This window comes from Rhamphochromis sp. 'chilingali' (genome assembly GCF_963969265.1).
Source record: "Rhamphochromis sp. 'chilingali' genome assembly, chromosome: 3".
Taxonomy (NCBI): domain Eukaryota; kingdom Metazoa; phylum Chordata; class Actinopteri; order Cichliformes; family Cichlidae; genus Rhamphochromis; species Rhamphochromis sp. 'chilingali'.
In genome coordinates this window covers 7,471,347-7,493,919 of record NC_137931.1, presented here as the reverse complement: position 1 = coordinate 7,493,919, position 22,573 = coordinate 7,471,347, and the positions used below count along the sequence as shown (strand labels likewise).

Sequence of the window (22,573 nt, the reverse complement as noted above, 5' to 3'; positions counted from 1 at the left end):
GTGTTTCTCTCAGGTGGTCCCAGAGCTATAACACTTTTAATTAAAAAAGAAGAAGAACTTGATAACACCTCTTTGTAAAGCAGCCTACAAGTAAGCTGAATTTGAGCACCTGAAAATAGGTGACTGTTTTTATAGAACTGACCAAGCACAGTGTATCGGATCAGTGCTTACCTCTTTGCTACCATGCAGACGGCCTTCTAGGTTTCCCTCATTTCCCATCACTTAGTCGAGAGGTTTGACTCTCTCTTTGGAGCTGACTATCCCTCCAGGCTCGAAGGCTTTAACGGGCTGTTGTTTTAATTAAGCACCCAGACAAAGCAGCGCTGACAAGGGGGGAGACGGTGTTGCAGGTCTGGAGGATCACAGCGAGTCAGGAAGAGTGAATTTTTCTTTTTCTCTCGCTAAAATTATACTTGAGGACATATTTGACTCCCACATCCTTCAGCACTGTGCCACGATGAGAGGGGAATGTGAACATGGATTCCTGCTTCACTGAAGAGTGAGGTGTGTGATGTAAGGCTCCCGCAATCCTGCCGTGGGTACTCAGATCTTTAAAGCTGTGACAACCGGCGTGGCGGTGATAATGTATATGCATATTCCTAACAAAATCCAATCTGACATTTACTTATCTTATGAGTCAGAGCTGACTTTAAAGCGCCTATTGTCTCTGCCGTATTTTTTTGAAACCTCTCGCATACTTTCCGCCTCAACCCGAGCAAGAATAAAAAGAGAGAGCGAGAGATGTGTAGCACAAGCATATACACACAACCCCTCTTAACCTTCCATCTCTTTTCTCAAAAAAAAAAAAGAAGCTTGGGAGTGAAGTGGTGTTGAGGAGACTCCCCTCCGCAGGCTCTCTTTCTTTCTTTTCCCCCCTGGGTGTCTGAACCTGGCATTTTCCCTTTTGCTTGCTCTCCATTTTGTCGTCCTCTAATGACAGACATTTTCCTTTTCTCTCTTTCCGTCGCCTCTTTCTCCCTTGCTTTCACTCCCCTTCGTCTCATTTTCGGAGCAGTGCTGCTGTTGGTCATTTTCCTCACATTAAATGGCAGCAGACGGGTAGGGTGTGGGCGTGGGGTGGCGGATGTGAAAAGAAAAAAAGAGCGTCAGAAAGTAGAGGAAAGAACCCACAGGTGGAGAAGGGAGGGACGTATAGTGAGATTGAGAGATTAGGACGAAATGTAACGAGGTGGGGGGGTGAATGAGAGAAGAAGTGGATATACCTCAGGGACGGGTTATTACTTTTAAATGCTCCTCTGCGCCACCATCCTCTCCCCTCCTCCTCTCCTCTCCTTCCCCTTCCTCCCCCACAGGGCTCCAGGAGGAGGTATGAAAAGGTTATTATGTTTCCTTTAGAAATGGCTTGCTCTCCGTCTACGCCTTTCATCTCCAAATGGAATAACCTCTCTACAGTAGCGTGCTTATTTTTCTCGCTACACCTTCATCTGTCTTTCCAGTACACAACACACACTCCTGCCGTCTCCTTTCCTTTTCTCTCAGTTTTTTTTTTTCACTCCCCACAGCTGCCTTCCATCTCTTTAATCCATCTCTCACTCCTCCTTTTTTTTTTTTTTTTTTCGTGGTGTTGAGTATAGTCGGTGCACTGTGCTGTAGGTACATGCCTTATCAGTCAGTTCAGTTGGGTATGGTGCTCCTGCCTCACTCATCAGCTATCACACTCAGCAGTTATCATGTAAAGTATGCTCTAGGTGTATGTGTGAACAGATTATAGTGTTTTACATAACACCTGAGCCTCTGTTCTTTACTGTTTTTCAGAAAGGGGAGGACTTGAGCAGTCGGGTGATGGAGGATGGCAGGGAGCAGCTGATGTACGAGATCCCGCTCAATGAAACGGGCTCGGCCGGCCTGGGGGTCAGCCTAAAGGGGAACAAGTCCAGGGAGACCGGAGAGGACCTGGGAATCTTCATCAAGTCAATCATTCATGGAGGGGCTGCTTATAAGGTATGAAATAGACACATCCATGTTTTCAGGCCTTTAGATCCCACTTTTATGTAACATCCATCCATTCATCCTTTCTTCCTTCCTGCCTTCCTTCCTTCCATCCATCCATCTTATCCAGTTCAGGGTTGCTGGGGGGCTAACAGACAGCTCACTTTGTGAGCTCAGTGTAATTGTTAACAAATGGTTCCCAGCCTGTTTCACCTGACATAACCCTCACAAACTCTTCCAACACCTTTCACATTCAGGTGACTGTATTTTAAACTGGATCTGGATAACTTTCAGTATTTCAGCCATCTACAACTATTAACTTAGTATTTCAAATATTCAACCAACCCTCTGACCTATTACTCATTTTAAAAGGCTATTCATTGTATTAGTAATTTCATTATGGAAACTCTTGCTAACCCTAATTGAATAAGTAGGGCTTGTTTGGAAGGGTTCCCAGGAGAAAGCCTCTTCTCTCTAAAAATGGCTTAGGTTTCCAAAGTTGTATCTGAGGAAACCACAAGACTCAAAGTACAGATGGAAAAAAGGAGGCAGAAAGGATAGACTGCTAATTGGAAGGTTGGTGGTTCGATCCCTGGCTCTTTCACTCTGCGCGCCACAGCATCCTTGGGTAGAATGGTGAACCCAGCATATTTCTTACCACCTCTAAGGCACGATGGTTGAGGGGTGATGATTTGGGCTTGTTTTGCAGCCCTGGGCACCTTGCAGTCATTAAACTCATAACAAATTATTCTAGAAGTTGAATATGAGGCCACCGGGACAATGACCGCAAGCAGAAAAACCTACAATGAAGCGGTCCAACTCAGACCTGATTAAAGTGCTTTGGTGCGACCTTAAGAGAGCTGTGCATCAATAAAGTCCCCCAAACCAACGCTGTAAAGGAGAGCAGGCCAAAGTTCACAGTGATGTGAGAGACGGAGAAAACCATCACTTCAACCTATTGCTGCTAAAGGTAGTTCTGCAAGTCACCGAATCATGGAGTGTACTTGGTTTTTCACAGGACTCTATGCAGTCCTGTGAAAAACTATATTTTTACAGGACAGAAGAAGACCTGTATGTTGACATGTTTCTTTAAAAAAAAAAAAAAAATCCATCTCACCAGAACAAAAAAGGCATTTTAATTGTCATTTGAAATGAGCTAATATTTCCCCTGTTCTAAGCAGAAACGGCTCCTGGGGGATTTACAGGTTAGGAATCGATCTGCAATTTTTTTTTTAAATCTCAGACTTAAACTGTTCAGGCTTCTTTGATTGATCGTTTTATTCAGTTTTTGTTTCTCCCAGGTACATAGAAGAAATGTCATGGGGATTGTTCTTATTGTCTTTCTTTTTGTTTCATCTAGTTTTATTTAGTCGCTCTATTTCCCCTGTTTTCTGATGTCTTTCTCTGTCATTTCCTGTCATCTCCTCTCTCCCATTTCCTGTCATTCTCTGCTTCCAACCCCGCCCCCTCTTGGTTTCCCTTAACCTTTGACACCCATTGACCCCAAGTGGCCTTGTCACATAAGCACTGCAGCAGTCTTATCTATATCACTCAGTGCTCACTTCAAGTTGTGAGTGCATCAGGAAAAAAAACATCCTATTTCAGCACTTTGGAGACTCCTCTGCTTGGCCTCAATCTGTGTCCGCCAGCAAATGTCACAAGTCTTTGCGCCTCTCGTCGCTGCCCCCAGATCTGCTCTGCACGACAAGGAGGCGCAAAGACGAGTGTGCCGTTGTAGATAAATAGCTGTTCTGGGATCAGGCAGGCCAGACAGAGGCTCCCAAAAGTGCCTTCAGAAGTAGTTTTCAGACATCTGCCGATGCGGATAGCGCTCCGACAGAATGTCGTCGTAAGATCTGCGGCTGGCTGCGAAACTGGTCTCTGGGACAGAGTAGCGAGGCAGGGGAGACAGACAGCAGCGAGGAACGGAGGGAAGGAGCCTAATGAAAGAAGACAGCGGGTGAACGAGTGCAAGAAGGGAGGGAATCTGAGAAGGAAGAGATGAGCTGTATCGAACGAGAGAGCGACGCTAAGAGGCGAAAAAGAAAATTGAAAAGTGTAGACACTCAGCAGGAACGCAGCGCGTAAGAGTAGATACTGTATGTGTGCGTGTGTCTCCTCCTCGACGTCGATTCATGCTAATGAAAAGCAGCTAAGGGCCCTGATGAGAGTTTGCAGCGGCAGGCCGGTGCAGAGGGGGGAACCCGGGCGTCCCCTGAGCCTGACTGACACACACACATCATCACACAGCAGGCACAGAAAAGGAGGAGATGAGGAAGAGACGTGGCGAGATCTAACCTATTTCCATTAAATAGTTTTAGGGTGGGAGGAGGGGTGTCAGGCCGGGGGCCTCAATTATATATATATATATATTATAAAAAAAAGAAAGTTCTTTGACTTTACCCCTAATCCTGTCACACGATCATTTCAAAGAGTATGCTGAGAAAACAAATTAAATTTACATGTATCGTGCTGCAGCTGCTTACATGGAGAATGAAGGAATTAATGGGGAATATCACAGGCGTCTGCCGTATTTGGGATAAGCATCAATTTTTGATGCCATCCTTGAATTTGATGCCAGGCCTTAAACTCTGGGTGTGCTTCTGGGTGTGCGCGTACGTGTGTGTGTGTGGTGTCATTTTTGAGGTCAGCCTAAACGGTGCCTTGTTAATGCGGTGGGGTCAAAGGGCAGCACTGACCATAATGGGATCTTCAGACTTTCTCACACACAGGAGTCTCTCCCTGTGTCGTCTTGTGTTTTCTTTCATTTATTGCCTTTTTGCATCACTCTCTTCATTTGATCCCCTCTCTCTCCTTCTCCCTCACTGGATCGTTCATTTCCCTCCCTCCCTCGCTCCCTCGCTCTCCCTCCAGGGCACTATTCTGTGTTGCCTCTCTACAAGAGGCTGCTATTTAAAACACTTAGAAGTGATTTAGTGCCCACGGAGGCTATTCCATTAGCTGCTCTATGTATTTATCATGGCTCTCTCGCTCTCAGTAGATTGCTAACTCTACAATTTTCTTGCCTACCCCTTCTTCCATTTTCTTCTTTCCCACTCGGCCTCTCTCTCACACACCCACACACACTTTATACCTCTCCAAATTTCTCTTCCTTACTTTTAAAACTTTATCAGTACCCATTCTAGTTCGTTTTAATCTTTTTACGCTCTGCTCACTTTGATCTCATTTTATTATTTTACTTAAATTGAGTAAATAAAGTGTGACCGCAAAGGACACGTTCAGGTTTTCTCTTAAAGCGCACCTAACGGTCGTCTTCTCCCAACAGGATGGCCGTTTGTGTATAAACGATCAGATGATAGCGGTGAACGGCGAATCGCTGGTCGGGCGCTCCAACAACGCCGCCATGGAGGGCCTGAGGCGGTCCATGTCGTCGGAAGGAAACACCAGAGGCACCATCCAGGTGGTTGTTCTCCGAGCGCCCAAGCAGGTACAGCAAGCTTTGTTTTTGTCATCCCAGAGCCAACTTCTGTGGCATCGTGGGATTTTTTTTTGAGAGCTGTATTTCAGAAATCGAGAGCTTCATCGCCAACTAAGATGTTGCTGTTAATAAAAAAAATTTAACTGATGGAAAGCAGTGACGTTTTTAGGCCACGGAAGTGCTCAGGCGTAATTTTGGAGGTCTTTGGAGTCTGAAGCCTTGGAAAGAGCAGAGAGGTTCACATCAGTGGCTTGGAAGGAGCCACGATGGCTCTGTCTTGATACAGTCCTGCAGACATCAGTCTTTTTCAACTCTTTAATCCAGAAAATATCCAAGGCGATGAGTACGCCCGTTTATTCCAAAACTTTTGCATGTTTTTTCATGTTTCCTTATGAGCTAAATAAAAGTTTTAGATTCCCAGAGTCGGGCTGGATGAATTCGGGTACATTAGGGAATGCCTGCTGCATTATGAAATCCTCTGCACACCCTTATACGTTCAAAGATTATTCACATCATAAGCAGCTGCCACAGTTTTGACAGCAGAATCAATTAAACATATAATTCGCTTTAGGATGATTTTTTTCTCTCATGTTGTCATCATTTGAGGCTTACACTTAAAAAAAAAAAGTGCTGCTTATACAGTAAACAGTAAGTGGGTTGGCAATGTGAAATCAGGCTGAAGTACTAAATCTTTTTACAAAACCCAGTTAAATTGATTGTGGGGTGACACAGATGGTGTTCTTTCTTTCTTTCTTTTCTTTTTTTTTCTGTGACAAACAAAACCTTTTCCAGTATTCAGAAAGCCCCTCAGCTCAGTCATCGTAGAGAAGTGCTTCTCATAAACACTTTTGGATAGAAATAATGAAAATAAAGGCTCCCCGTGCGACTGTCATGCTGTGTGATTTGTTTGGCTGTTAAGACTGCATAAGCTACATTCTCGTGACAGTTTTTTTTTTTTTTTTTCACGCAAAATAAAAAATCAACCCAGAGAAAAGGTAGGCGATTTTTACAGCTTTAAGTTTAAGTTGACACCCAAACAAGAAGCAGCAGATAACAGTGTTGTTTATTTAGGAGGCCTTCGATAAGCTTTGTGCCACTTCAGTCGCTATAAATGCGTCAAAATGACTTTATTTTGCTTTGCAGATGGGGAATGCCAACTCCACTTCAAACATCTCCACCAACCATCAACCCAACATTCAAGCCGGCTACAGCAAACAGGTACGAACGGGTGATGGCCGCCACCAATCGCAGCCATCTCCGCCTCCCCGCTCCTCGTCTTTTTTCCTCCCCTCGCTGAGGCGGCGGGCGACCGAGCCGCTGCCTCCGAGCCACAGGCAGCGTTACGCACAGAGGCCAGGGGAGACGCACACCAGATACACCTATGGATTTAGCCGCACTCACGGGCGTAGCGGTTACACATTTGGGTTCAGACAAAGGGGTAATGAGTGCAGCGATGATGACGGAGAGTACGCACAGCACCGCCAAACAGTGCGCAGCTCAAACAAGCCGACAGAGGGAAATCTAAATGGGGAAAGGTGTGAATGCAGCCAAACGCTCACGGACGCGCACGCCCACAGCACGCTCGATAACGCATGCGGTCACAGTGTGCGCGACTCTCAGGGCAACACGCAGCGTGACGTGGGCACACGCGGCCACGAGGGCAGGCGCACGCGTAGCCGCACACTGGATGATCTCCACGACCACGAGAGTAACAGTTACACCGAAAACATCCGAGCGATGGCAGAGCAGATGTACGGGGACTCGCCTACGCACAGCAAGATACCCACTCGCGGTCAGAGTAACATAAACACACACAGATCTGCAGACAGCTACGTGGACGCACACTCGCATAATTGCATTCACAATCAGTCTCTGACCAGACGATACTTTCAGCTCTGACCGAGTCTTAAGTGTGTGGATGATCTCATGCACACAGAAAAGATTTAACTGAAAATTAAGGAATTGAAATGAAACCAAAGCACTTTGGGAAAATATTCATTTTTATCTGTGTAACGTTATGAGCATTACCACCAATGAAATTATGGGGAGAACGTTTTTTCTCTTAGTGTGACTACAGTACAGTTTTTTTAGCCATCAGTGGTTTGGAAGCAGATTCATCTATCTGAGAGCTTTCCCTTTGCCAGCACCGCTAACTGCCACACCATTTTGTTCCCCTTTTAAAAAGTGACTCATAGCTCGATGCAGTACTAAATTCATCACTGCGTCTGACTCTCCTCTCTGTCACATTGGTTTAAATCACTAAACTTAGCTCTCTTTTTCTGTTAAACCCGCTACTTTGTCTGTGTGAAGTTTTCCTTTTTTATTTTCCATGTTTTTAAGAGGATGTACTCTTGCTTTCCTGTCTCACCTGCGTGTTTCTCCTCTGTTTAAATAAAGCTAGTGTGAAGCCTCCTGCATGCCTGTTTTTCCTGTTGGGTTTTCAGCAGCTTTCTTCTTTTTGGCTCTGCTCTTATTTATTAAATTTATTGCTTCCCTCTTCCCCCTGTTTTGGGCTTGGTGTCTCTTTTCTGTCTGGGTTTTAGTCCTTGTTCCTTCATGCATAAACGAAGGTGTTTCCTCAGAATTGAGCAACTTAAAATTCCCAATATTAACATAAATCACACGACTCAACATTTTTGTTTTATTACGTTTATTTATTAAAATATATGAAATATTTTATTATAAATAAAATATATTTATAATACATTTTTAAGACATATTTTAATATACATTTTGTTTAAAGCTGTAACATAGAAAAATCTATATCATACAGCATATATATCATGTATATTATGCGATGAACTAACAGGTCATGTTCATAGTCACTAACAAGTCATTTAATTAAATATGCAACGAAAAGTACGTTACAGTGCAACGCTTTTTAATACCAAATGGTTTTCTGTGCAGAGAGTTCAGAGGACTTGTTTGTTGAAGCAAACTAAAAGGTTCTTGAATCACACAGGATGCAAAAAGGTTATGTTCATCTTAAAAAGCAGCTCAAGTTCGTGGATCGAAAAAGCTGAACTTGACACAAACGTTTACTCCAAAAGCTTCAAAACACATTTCACAGCAGCTTGGTGAGACTGCGTGACACAGAGGGAGACTTCATGGGTTGATTGCCATTGACCTGCACATTGTGGCATTTACATCTCGTCTATGCCTCGTCCCAGTGTGCGTGTGTGCATCTTTGTTATCAATCCAAGCCTTTGGATAAAAGCTATCAAACACAGTTCAAAGTTCAGTATTTATCTGCATAGTCCTTCTTGTCTCACCGCTTAACAGCCAGTCTGGTCTTTTGATTAAACAAACGGCTCCTAAAACGAAACGCCCTGACCCCCGTCAGCATCCCCGCCTCTGTCTGGAGCTGGCTTTGGGTGAGCACTGGATTATAGGGCCTGAAGTCCTAAACATGATAAACTGCCACATTTACCTTGTTACATCTAAGAATGACTTTTTTGCTTTAAATACACCCAGATGTTGTATTTCATTGTTTAGGTTTAAGTAATGAATCACTGGACTTGCCTAGGTTCTGATTTACTCAAACTTGTAGTCAGATGTAATTGGATGTTGTAGGTATTCTCAGCATGGATATATAGGGTTTTAAATGTTTTTGACAGATGTAAGTAAACATACACAGAAGGAGATCTATAAAGCTTGTGATTTTTCTCTCTAGTGCAAGCATGAGTTTGACATTTGCGTTTTTTCTGATGTAACTTTGCATCATATTCGAGGAAGCATGTGACGACCTACCGTAGGTATCTAAGCATTTATAAGGCTAAGTAGACTGATAAACAGTGAAAAAGGGATCGTAATTGGCAAAACGATAGACATATAAGTCATGTGGAACGGTTTCTGTTCCTCCGTTGCTCTCCACGTCTAGCCAATTGATAAGAGGGTTGGGTGGGTGACGCGGTAGGCTGAGGCAGGACTAAGCCTCTCTGAAGCCTTTTCTATGCAGCTGTAGGTTAAGACTGTCTGCAAAGACAGATCCCCCACACCCCTGTTTACTTATTGTTGTGGGATTAAGATATCTGACTGCCTGTCTGCCAGGCAGCTTTAAAAGCCTGAGGCAAACCGCAGGCCAAGGGATGGATGGATAGACGGACGGACGGGCAGATGGGCAGCAATGATGGGATTTATGTTAGTGACAGATGCGGAAAAACTGTCACAACTTTGTGTGCACATTCATACGGCACCCATATACGAGCTCAGTGTGATTGACAGCTGTGATGTTGTGACATATTAAGATGTATGGTAGCTACTAATGATACCCCAGGGACTGCGTGACATTGTGAATGCACCCCACCCAACACTTTGATATCAGAAAGCTGCTGGAACACCTTTCATTATTGTACGCCGAGTCTTAAGCCTGTGTGTCGGTGTCTGCTTTTGCTTGCTGTGTGTGTGTTTGACAGCTGTAGCGCCCATCTCTTTGACCAAAGCAGGCTTCTTTCATCCGCCAGCAGCACTGATTCCCATCACCGTTGCTAGTCCCTGTCTCCAGCTGCGGGGTGAGGGTCCTTTGTAGTTCTGGATGGCTGTTTTATAATGTGCCTGTCAGCACTTTCAGGATTATCTTAATTATTGTGTTTTCAGTGTACCCATGAACGGTATCACATGATTTTCCACTGCAGTTACTCATTTTTTCTAATAAGGACTCCCAGAAGTGCATCTAAATGTGTATGTTTGCTAATTTTGTTAGCGAAGCTACCATCTTCTGTATCAAAGTTAGGAAATACTTCAGAAAACATTAGCTGATGAGGGACCTGGTCACAGCTGAGTCTCCATCAGTGACATATTTCTTCCTCACTTTTGATCAACCAGAATTCTTTTTTTTTGTTTTTTAAACTCCACTGCACATCTGATCCTCAGAGGATTGTTTTAGTCTATTCACATTTCCTCCGAGCCCTGATCTAGTATTACCATCTGAGCTGAATTGTAATCCATTAGTTGCAAGAAGTGAGTGAACTGCAAGAAGATTATTGCAAATCCGCCCTTTTTGCTGTTGACTTGGACTTGACTGCAATTGCTCTTGGCTCGGGAAAATTCACATTTGATTTTTCATTTGTAGGATTTCCTTCATGAAAATTATCCCAGGCGATGTTTCCTTGCTGCTTTAGTTTTGTGCAGTTTGAAGCCACTCTTTTATTTATTTATTTATATATCTATATATATCTATATCTATATATATCTATATCTATCTATATATATCTATATCTATATATATATATATATCTATATCTATCTATCTATATCTGTCTGTCTATCTGTGTATAGAGATAGATGTATATAGATGTATATAGATGTATAGATAGATAGATATCTCTATCTCTCTATATATATATATCTATCTCTATCTCTATATACAGTGGGGCAAAAAAGTATTTAGTCAGCCACCGATTGTGCAAGTTCCCCCACTTAAAATGATGACAGAGGTCAGTAATTTGCACCAGAGGTACACTTCAACTGTGAGAGACAGAATGTGAAAAAAAAATCCATGAATTCACATGGTAGGATTTGTAAAGAATTTATTCGTAAATCAGGGTGGAAAATAAGTATTTGGTCACCTCAAACAAGGAAAATCTCTGGCTCTCACAGACCTGTAACGTCTTCTGTAAGAAGCTTTTCTGTCCCCCACTCGTTACCTGTATGAATGGCACCTGTTTGAACTCATCATCTATATAAAAGACACCTGTCCACAGCCTCAAACAGTCAGACTCCAAACTCCGCCATGGCCAAGACCAAAGAGCTTTCGAAGGACACCAGGAAAAGTATTGTAGACCTGCACCAGACTGGGAAGAGTGAATCTACAATAGGCAAGCAGCTTGGTGTGAAAAAATCAACTGTGGGAGCAATCATCAGAAAATGGAAGACATACAAGACCACTGATAATCTCCCTCGATCTGGGGCTCCACGCAAGATCTCATCCCGTGGGGTCAAAATGATCATGAGAACGGTGAGCAAAGATCCCAGAACCACACGGGGGGACCTGGTGAATGACCTGCAGAGAGCTGGGACCAAAGTAACAAAGGTCACCATCAGTAACACACTACAACGGCAGGGAATCAAATCCCGCAGTGCCAGACGTGTTCCGCTGCTGAAGCCAGTGCATGTCCAGGCCCGTCTGAAGTTTGCCAGAGAGCACATGGATGATACAGCAGAGGATTGGGAGAATGTCATGTGGTCAGATGAAACCAAAGTAGACCTTTTTGGTATAAACTCAACTCGTCGTGTTTGGAGGAAGAAGAATACTGAGTTGCATCCCAAGAACACCATACCTACTGTGAAGCATGGGGGTGGAAACATCATGCTATGGGGCTGTTTTTCTGCCAAGGGGACAGGACGACTGATCCGTGTTAAGGACAGAATGAATGGGGCCATGTATCGTGAGATTTTGAGCCAAAACCTCCTTCCATCAGTGAGAACTTTGAAGATGAAACGAGGCTGGGTCTTCCAACATGACAATGATCCAAAACACACCGCCCGGGCAACAAAGGAGTGGCTCCGTAAGAAGCATTTGAAAGTCCTGGAGTGGCCTAGCCAGTCTCCAGACCTCAACCCCATAGAAAATCTGTGGCGGGAGTTGAAAGTCCGTGTTGCTCGGCGACAGCCCCAAAACATCACTGCTCTCGAGAAGATCTGCATGGAGGAATGGGCCAAAATACCAGCTACTGTGTGTGCAAACCTGGTAAAGACCTATAGTAAACGTTTGACCTCTGTTATTGCCAACAAAGGTTATGTTACAAAGTATTGAGTTGTATTTTTGTTATTGACCAAATACTTATTTTCCACCCTGATTTACGAATAAATTCTTTACAAATCCTACCATGTGGATTCATGGATTTTTTTTTTCACATTCTGTCTCTCACAGTTGAAGTGTACCTCTGGTGCAAATTACTGACCTCTGTCATCATTTTAGGTGGGGGAACTTGCACAATCGGTGGCTGACTAAATACTTTTTTGCCCCACTGTAGATCTATATCTATATATCTATATATCTATATCTATATATATATATATATATATCTATATCTATATCTATATATATATATATATATATATATATATATATCTATATATATATAGAAAAAGAGCAGTTATTCAGGGGAGTGTATTTTTCTTATTCAAACAGGAGTCAAAGAAAGAGTCACTACAGTGTAATATTACAGGGTATCTTTTAGGGATCATTTAGGACATCTGAGTTTCCACATCTCTTAATGGTCACAGTATCCATTTCTTTGTGTGGATTTCGCATCAAGTTGAGAAGATTAGAAATTTAAATTGGACCAGCCGGTTTGGTCAAAAACAACGTGACGTGAGTCACTGAGCAGCCGTATTCTGAACAACCTGCAAATGTTGCACTGAGTGTTTGCTTAGATAAGTGAACAATTAATTGCAATAATCCAGATGTGATGAAAAATGCATGAATAACAATTTCAGTTCAGAGTGTAACTCGATATGAGTTAACATGGCAATATTTCATAACTGATTAAAAGCAAGAGCAAACCTGAGATATGAACTTCCAAAGTAAAAGTCGGGTTACTCCACAGGAAAAAGATTTGGCAAATATGGCAAAGCCATCGAGAGTTTCCATTACCTTAGACATAAATCTGTCAGGGGCACAAACGAGGACTTCTGTTTTTTCTTTATTAAGTTGGAAAATAATGTCACCCATCCTTTTAATAGAGTCAAAGCACCTCTGCAAGATCTGTAGCTTAGAAACACCTTGAGACTTAATGGAGATATATAACTAAATGTGTAGCTGTGATAACAAATGTCCTGAAAAGTTCTCAAAGTGCTGCAGATGGAGCAGATATAACAGAATCACTAAGGGCTTCGAAACAGAGCCTTGTGGCACACCATAGGTAAGAGAAGTGGAAAAGACCTGTACTTATAAGCAGGCACAGAAAAGGGTTGTTCAGACAAATATGATGTAAAGCACTTAGGAGAAGACCTGAGACGCCGTACTGTCTTCACAAGACATACCGAGGTTGAGGGTGTTGAACTCTCAACCGTGGGCTGACCAGTTGGTCACAACAGCTGTTTGCAGTTGTTAAATAAAAAAATTTTTGTTGACAGTCTAGTGCTAGATTTCTCTAGCAAATTGACTCTGTTTCGACTTGCAGAAGGATACAGGACAAGCTAAGGACCGCACATCAAGCACTGGTTACATATTTTCCTGGTACATACTCGTTGCACATCGGTTCTTGTTAACGTTTACACCACGATTGGTGGTTACGTTCATATCAGGAAGTGGTTGGAGGGATCAGATCATTGTGCATTTTGCTGGTCGTTTGCGCTTTTGTTTCACAACTGCCCCTTACGATGTGCTCAAGCTGATAAATCTGTCCTGGAGCCTCTTCCCCACATTGTGGTGACATTTAAGATTAAAGATCGACAATTTATTATTGTCCTTTTGACCGAACGAACCAGACTGCTTTACTGGTTTGACACCAGTAGACAAAAACGTGTACGTCTTCAAGAGCATGCCTCCAGCATGCCAAAACACAAAGACAGTATACCTTTGAAAGCAGGATTCAGTTAACAGGCTATAAATTTGACGCTTGTGTACTTTGGAATCTGGTGCTAGTATTCTGTAGCAGTGATATCTAAAAATGTGGTAAAAGTGAAATAAAAGAGACTCATTCATTACTGCGTAATAAAAGAAACACATTTTCTTGCATCTGAAACCTGACAACCATTTTCAGAGTTTCTCTTCTTCTCCCTCTTTGCTGACAGGACCTTCGAAGCCACGATTCATACCAGAGACCTTCAGGACCCACCAGAGCTCCGAACACTGAGTCCACCATGAATGGTGCGAGTCACACTCCAGCTACGCCGAACAACTACACACACAGCAAATCTGGAAGTGGTGAGCACACAACTGCACGCTGTTTGTCCATTTGAACTGTCAGATAGTCAACATTAGGCTTAGAGTGTTTGTGTACTCCCCTTATCTGCAGCTGAGTATGTACACACAGTATGTTTGTTTGTGTGTGTGTGTATTCGCGTTAGCTTATTTACGTGTGTGTGTGTATTTGCCATCACTGCACAGCGTGACATCCAGCCAAGGCTCCTGATACCATAGTGTTTTTTAGGTCACTGTAGCAGCCACCCTGAGCATTTTATAGCACCGCATTACAAATTTGTCACATCTTTCCCCGGCTCTGTCTTTGGATCTCTCCTCACTCTCGCCCCTGCATATTTTTAGCAGGAGAAAGGGAAGTCATTAACTGTGTTTTTCTGAACGCGCCGCTTGCTTTTCATGTGTAAAAGATCTGACCTTGGAATCATTACGCTGATGAAAAAGCTCCTGAGTGGGCCAGATTTGCATACGGGATATTGTGCGGCATGCGTGCTGTTGTGTTAAAGAAAAGGGGAAAAAAAGGACTAACAAACTGTTTTAAATTCATTCTTTATCTCTTTCTCCCTCGTCTCCCACTCCCTCACCCCCATGGGAAGCCCGGGATGTTTTTTCTCACTGTCGGCCCTCCGTCACAGTGGAACAGTAGTGGAGTTTTACGACGAGGGTGGATTTCAACACAAAAGAGTTTACAGTGCGATAAACTCTTGGGGGTTTACAGTTTATGGAAATGCGTCAGGAAGTGTTTCAAATAAGTTACAAACGATTGTTGTGTCTGTTTTTTAGTTTGCATCTATTTTTGACGTAATGCTGAGCTCTTCATCGTCAGTATCGATCCTCGATTGAAGGACGCGCTATTTTTCATCGCGCCTGTAATTAAATATGTGACGCGCCCTGTCACCACTGATTGATAATATTTAGAAGTATACAGCTGCTAAAATGAGATCTCGTGATTGTGTGCTGCCGCTCATCGTTTATTAAGCTTTTGTTGCGTTCAGGATTGATGCTGGAGTTAATTCAGGCAGGGTTATTTTTGATATCGTCTCCAGCAAAAATCAAAGTGAAAGCTATGAACAAACAACCTGAGAAAAGCTTTGATTCATCCTGATAAACAAAATCTGTGTTGTTGTTGTTTTTTAAAAAATGTTTTACTTTTTTTTTTTTGTTTCTGCTCAGCTCCATCTCCTGCTGCGGTCGCCGATGACAGCTATGGTCACTACGGCAACGACGACGAGCAGCAAGACTTCCCCCCGCCGCCCTCCCCTGGCACTGTGGAGGAAATGAACAGAGAGTTTTTGCTAAACCCTTCATCCAACAGGTACCCCACCCCATTAAAACACACACACACTGCATAGAATACTTCATAATCAACCCTCTATTAAACTCCACACATAGGCTTACAGAGTTATTATGTTCTAATGGCGCTCTTAATATGGCCCTCTGTGTTATGAGATAAAGTAGAGCCATTACATTAAATATGACATTGTGAATATGCATTATTTAGACTAATTGTCTAATTGCAGTAGCCTATTTGCATCACGCAAAACCAATTATATGCTGATAGCATAATGGAATAAATTCTGTAGGAGTTCATGGGCTCAGAAAGAGCTGTGATATTTCTGTTAGTATCCTGCTGTACAGTTGGCTGACACACTGAGAACAGAAACACAGGAAATTTATGTGAAACGCCAATTTCCTACCTGCTTCATTAGGATTACCTGCTAAGGAGATGTTCTGTCAGCAGGCTGTCAGGGCCTTTGAAAAACAAAAAAGGGATCTCTCCCCCCCCCCATGCTTTTCTATATTCGGTGGATGTAGACATAAGTTTTGATTTGACGCTCTAGATAAAGCACTCAATTGCATAAGTAGATCGCCCCTTTGTTTTGGGGCAGTGTTGAGCCTCAAATCAAATATTGATTTTTGTGTTTTGGATTAAAAAGAGGTGGTCTGATCATCATATAAAAATTCCATCCGACTAAACTAAAATGAAAACCTAATGTAAGGCCGTCCAGTAGGATTGCCCCTCTCTGTAAACAGCGATCTAGAAAGTGCTACCCAGATTGCTACAGGACTTTAGCATAGCATCAGGAAGATATATGAAGCTAGACAAAGCAATGAAAGCATGGTAGCGGTAATTTAAGACTCGGGTTACTCAGAGTGGATGTCCTGCAAAAATCACACCGAGGTGAAGAAGAACACACGCATAATATTAAAGTACCTGCAAAAATGTACCCAACTTCCTAAAATCTTATAGTATGTAAACAATATAAGAATAACACTTAATAAATAAATGAATGTAAATTGAAAGCAGTCACAATTCTCCAAAGATATTTTGTAGCACGCCTGGAAGCTTCAGTTTTCACCATTCTTTGGACAAATGTAACAAAAAATGTCCCTGCACGCTAAAAACACTAAAAGGTCGTGCCTGCTTGAAAGCATGGATGGTGAAGGGAGCATCATGATTTGTGGAAAAAAGAATAAGAGCAGGCCTGCACACCGTGACCTGAAGTTTAGCTGTGTTCTGGTGACAAACAAGAAAACAACCCAGGGAACGGATGTCAATGAAGAAAATGTCACGTTTTGGAGTTACCAAGTCTGAACTTCGCCCAAATAAGATGTGGCAGGAACCGAGCAGTGATTACTCAATAACAGTTTACTTGTTATTAAAATTGTGTTTTTCCATAATGATCATATAATAATTTGGGCATAGTTGTGCATTTGTTAGCACTGGCACATCACAGGAAAAGGTTGCTGGGTTCAAATCTAAAGCCGGCTGGCTAGCTGGGGCCTTCCTGTAATGATGATGATGATAATATTTATAACTTTATATGTAGAGCATTTTTCAAAGCACAGAGATTTGAAAAAGAGATTTCATTCAATCACTGAAGCTCATGTACCCCCAGGGTTATATAACACAATACTATCACTGTGTAAATTCTGCCCCTCCCTAAGCTTCCTTCTGCACCGGGGTTTCTTCCTGTTAAAAGGGAGTTTTTCCTTCCCTCTGTCGCCAAGTGTTTGGCCAAAGGACATCTGATTGTTGCTGTTTTCTCTCACTTTCAATGTAAGGCAACTGTTGTGATTAGGCGCTATATGAATAGAACTGAATATAATGCACATATAAGCGTGGGAACTCTGTAAATCATCACTCTCAGTGCTGCTTCATCATATGAAAGATCAAATAAATCGAACAAATCTGTCAATCCAAGTAAATCTGGTCAGCGTGATTGTGATTCGTTGGCTCTAAAAGGCTACAGTGCATGTTTACGTTATCCCACTGAAGTGTCTGGCATCAATATAGTAGTTTCCCTTTAAGTTGAATGGAGACGGCGCGTGCTGGTGTTTTATTGAATCATGCCATCTGGACTGCAGGAAATTGAATCGTCTGTTTGAGTTTGATGCTCAAATTTTGTTTACTACGACTCGTTGTTTTTGTGCCAGGGCACAAGCTCGAACTTGACTCGATTAACCGATTGATTGTTGTTTTGCAGTGAGATTCAGAAGGTGTCCCGCGCCGCTCAAGCTTTCTACGCAGAAAATGCTAAGGACAACGTACCTCGCAACAGAGCGTCCAAGAGCATGGACATGGGTAAGCTTCACTCCCTCACCTCCTCATCAGTGAGAAAATCTCTCGTGTTTGTACATTTTCTGAGGCAAAAACGCTGCACGAACCACATTGTTGTCCCAACCATCACAAACAGCCCAAAATCCTCCTCTAATCATGGACTCAGCCTAGAAACAGACACACGCACAATCTCGGCAGCGATCACACGCGTCTTATCAGTGCATTTCTTTGTTGTGATATGTAGCCCTCTGCTATTATCCTCCGCCTAAGGGGATTTGACCCCATGAACTTATAAACCCCAGGGGCTTTCCAGCAAGCTCCACGAACACAGCTTCTGGTGTGTGCGTGTCTTTCCGTGCGTCCTTTGTATTTGTGTGTGAACGAAAGGGCTGAGGTTTCCAATCTCATAGCTTGCTGTGTGTGGAAGGCGAGAACGCAGAGGCTGATTTCCTCATATTAACCCGAGTTGACCCCTCATTCTCTCCCCTCTCTTTTTCTCCTCCTTTTTTTTGATATTTTTCTTTACTTTTCTTGTTGTGCTTGCATCTTCTTGGATAAGATCATCTTTTTTTTTTCCCTTCCTTTCCCTTCATCTTTGTTTATCTCCTTTTTCTTTTCAACACTTTGTTTCCTTACTGCAAGGCGATGAGTTCATTGCTCTTGCTCTCCTCCGTGCCTCTCTCCTTTCTTCTCTGCCTCTCTCTGATTTCCAATCCTGGTTCATTAGGTTCAGTGGATTGGCTTTCTTCCTGCAGCACACGCCTCTGCCACCCAAGCTGATTGGCTTTCATTACGGACAAGGGTGGTCTGCACACACGGCCGCGCGCACTCAGACACACACGCATACACACGCACGCTGTGCTCTATCCCACTGAGGACCCACTCCAATACCCACCTCTATCTGTCTCCGCTCTCTGGCTTCTATCTCCATCTCTGGCCATCCTCCATTTCAATCTGTTTTTTTTCTTTTTCTGTGTTATCATTCCACGTCTATTCATCCCTTCCCTCTCCAAAGTGCTCAGGGCTGAAATAAGGTAGTTAGCAGAGCTTTGTGTGTCTCTGAGTGTGCGGCAGACCTCAGATGCCAGCCCTGTCTGTACGATTTGTTGTTAAAGAGACATTTTTTTCTCCCCAGGAGAGTTTCCCACATGTCAGTCTGTATAGTCACGCGTACCTGAGCTTCAGCAGCACCTTAGAGCAGGTTAGATTTTATTAAACACCACTTGACAGAAAGAGGTGAGCTGCTTTTATTGACCCTTGATGCCTCAGCAAATACTCTGTTGACTCAGAGCTTTCACTCACACACAGAAATCCTCAGCCTGCAAATGCTGATATGAATTGTGGGATCGCTAACTCGATAGCTGCGCCAAACTTTGAATTTTCTGACAAGCGGTGTGGGCTTGTTCCAGTGGATCACAGAATCATGAATCAGTCTTTTTCTACTGTTCCACAAATGCCCAAAAATGCCAGAAAGAATATTTTTGCTTTCAGCTATAAAAGGTAAAATATGTTTTTTTTGTTTTTTTGAGGCAAATCTCACAGTAAGTCTCTTCCAGTCAGTTTCTTTCCTCCCACTAATGCCTTTATCAGCCTGAAAAGCTCTAGTCTGCTTTGGAAAGTAGTCTGTATGGATTGGCTTTAAGATGCTTAAAGTGCATGGAAACATCAGACCTTTTAGGACTACACCGTCTATACCGCCATTTGCAGTCTAAGTGATATCATGTGCAATGACTCTGTAAAATGTTTAAAGAAGTGTGAGTGATTTAACCAAAAGTTATCTTTCGTTAAGACCGACAGTCTTGGTCGTTGTGTCCTTGGGCAAGACACTTCACCCGTTGCCTACTGGTGGTGGTCAGAGGGCCCGGTGGCGCCAGTGTCCGGCAGCCTCGCCTCTGTCAGTGCGCCCCAGGGTGGCTGTGGCTACAATGTAGCTTGCCATCACCAGTGTGTGAATGTGTGTGTGAATGGGTGGATGACTGGATATGTAAAGCGCTTTGGGGTCCTTAGGGACTAGTAAAGCGCTATATAAATACAGGCCATTTACCATTTACCATTTAAGAGTCATTTTCCAGGCAACACCTGGGCATTGTGGGAGTATCCTGCTTTAAACCGCCCATAGCAGAAACACTACATCGCCTACAGTATGTCTTATTGATTATGAGCACTAGCAAAAGTTGGACCTTTATCCTTAATCAATTGGTCTATTTTTAAAGAGCTGGCAGTGACACAGAAATTAAAGCAATGAAATAATTAGCAGGGATTTTAATGGAAGACCATATGCATAAACGAGAAAAGGTTAAAATCAAACAAGGCACACAGAATTTTTAACTGTCAGAGGCAAAAACCAAAATGAAGGTCATGCAGGAGAGCCTTTAACCTGCATTCGTCCTAATTCACAGCAAAGGTTGACTCCTCTACTTGTAAAACAGAGTCAGATTATATAGAAGTCTATGTGGAGATTACCCCAACTTTCATTAATGATCTCAGTAGACGCTTTCCTGATGTGTTAATAGTCTTAATTGCTGTTTTCAACTCTGATTTAATACAGCGTGGTAGTGTTTTTGTAAATTCCAAACTTATTTAGAGACATAAATAAGAAATAAATAGAGATGCACTGTCATCCTTAGAACTGGCAGCATATGCAAACAAAAAACCCACTTTTTGTAAAATGCTGTTTTATTTTTACAATAAAATTTTAAACCTTGCAATTGTCCTCAAGCTACAGTACGTCTTCCCTCCCTTAAACAATAAAGGAGTGCTGTGCTACTGGGAAGAAGTGCAAATCATTAACTGATGATGAGTTATTATCCACGCACCTTTACCTGACCAAGCAGAAGCAGATGCAGCTAGTTTATTGAATAAAATAAATGTCAGGCATTTCAGAAATTTTCTAGCATGTTTATAATTTCACCAAATAACAGAACATCAACCCTTTTCACTTTTTTACTCATCTTCATAATTTTCCTCGTAACTGCTTTGATCCTTTGCTCATACAAAGGCTGCTAGCTTGTGGCTAGCCCTGGACAGTGTTAGCTTTAGCTGCTTTGTCTTTGTTAGCTTCTTTAAAATATCCATGTAAAAGTGGGTGAGGGTCATTTGAGCGTATGATTGGATTTGTTGTTACAAATATTTTTGTAGTAGTCCCCCACAGTTTACAGTTGTGCTCTTCCATGCTAATGGAAGGCTTAATGGTCAGTCACCGGTCCAGGCTGAGATCGCTGAAAATCTGCTGATTGTGGATGACGATTGATTATTGACAGTCAGATCCATCGCTCACGTTATAAAAGCTGAGATGCTGAACTTCAGGCTTTAAAACCAGACTCTATAAACCAGTGAGTTATGTTGCATATGCTACGTCCATCATTTATATACAGCTTTTGGTTTCATCATGTCTCTCAAGTTCATTCTCTTTGTGAGTGTTCTTTCCTCATTTATACATGTTTTCTTCTACACTGCTTGTTTACTTTCTCTGTTTATTTGTCCTACCATCTGCCCCTCGTGCGCTCTTTCCTGTAATTCCTGGTTTTGCTTTCTGTTTTTCCATCTCATACTCAATCCTTCATTTACTCTCTTTCAGTCACTTTTGTCCTTTGGCTCTGCTACTCCCTTTTACATTTTCCACTGACCTACTGCACTGTCTATATCCTCAAAGTATTATTCAGTGTCAGTGTACTTTACAAGAACTATCCTTACTTTGTATAGTAATGTTTCAGTAATAAAGTGACACACTAAGTTAGCAGAGTTGGGGTTAAACGTGAGATTCTTACGTTTTTAGCCTTCCTCTGTGGCAGTAGAGACCAACTTGGCTGCTGGCCACGCAGACTTTTATCTTTCCGGCACAGTGAAAGGGAAGCTTTTCATTATCTGCCAGGGTCATGAGGCCTGGAATATTTTTTCCCGAAACTTTGAAAGTATTTAAGTTTTATTTTATCTGGCACATGTGGACAAGAAAGGTATTTTTGCTTCTTTGTCTTGGTAGCTACAGATGTCACTTTTTCAATTTCCGCTTTACTTTGACTGATTGTTTGTTTTTTTCTTAAGTTTTTTTTACTGTTATATTTTCCCGGCACACCCAGTCTCTGCATCTGTCTTCCTCGCTCCCTGCTGTTCCCTCTCCTATGTTATCCCTTGCTCTCACTCTTGCTCGCTCCCTCACCCTCATCTGTCCGTTGGGAAAATTGACCTCATAAAAAATGAAAAGGATTATTTAAGAGAAATGGCAGGATAATGAAAACCTATTATTGTATCCTGCGGTGGCGACCGCCAGCCGACCGCAATCCTAGTTAGATTAGGTGTTGGTGGGCGGGGGTGGGGTGTTGGTGGGAGGGCTGCTTTTCTTGGTCTTCTTTGTCCCTTTATTATTTCTCATATTGTCTCATCTCTCTGTTCTCATTTTCTCTCACAATCACAATATCTCGCTTTCTTCTGGTTTTCTTATATTTCTGCCACCTTTTCATTTCCTCCTTCAGTCTGTGTCATTTTGCCTCTCGCTCGTCCTCTTCCATCTTACGCCGGGAGTCATTTACAACATATGCCAGCACCAGTAGGCTCCAGTATAACCATTTATGAAGCAGCATGGGGCACTGGAATGACCTGCATGCTGTTTTGTGTTGTACTAGATATTGCTTGCATAATGTGTGATATTTACTGTGTCCCTCTGGCTCTTTCTTTTTTTCCTAGTGGCTGATGAAAGCAACGTGGGATCACTGGTCGGGCAGAAGAACAGTGAGTGTTCGATATATTTTTCTTTGACCCA

At 42.6% G+C, this 22,573-nt stretch overlaps 1 protein-coding gene across 4 annotated transcripts in view; it reads left to right on the top strand.

The window, feature by feature from the left end:
• pard3ba (par-3 family cell polarity regulator beta a) overlaps positions 1 to 22,573 on the top strand; it is a 207,335-nt gene that overhangs the window by 84,018 nt on the left and 100,744 nt on the right. For all 4 annotated transcript variants that reach the window (XR_013971013.1, XR_013971014.1, XM_080877580.1 and 1 more), the window contains exons 11-17: positions 1,777 to 1,962; positions 5,237 to 5,398; positions 6,533 to 6,607; positions 14,129 to 14,261; positions 15,429 to 15,570; positions 17,744 to 17,841; positions 22,498 to 22,542. Coding sequence is in view for 2 of the 4 variants with exons in the window: in XM_080877580.1 (XP_080733706.1) it covers positions 1,777 to 1,962; positions 5,237 to 5,398; positions 6,533 to 6,607; positions 14,129 to 14,261; positions 15,429 to 15,570; positions 17,744 to 17,841; positions 22,498 to 22,542 (841 nt within the window). In the remaining 2 variants the exon portion in view is untranslated. The remainder of the gene's footprint in view (positions 1 to 1,776; positions 1,963 to 5,236; positions 5,399 to 6,532; positions 6,608 to 14,128; positions 14,262 to 15,428; positions 15,571 to 17,743; positions 17,842 to 22,497; positions 22,543 to 22,573) is intronic.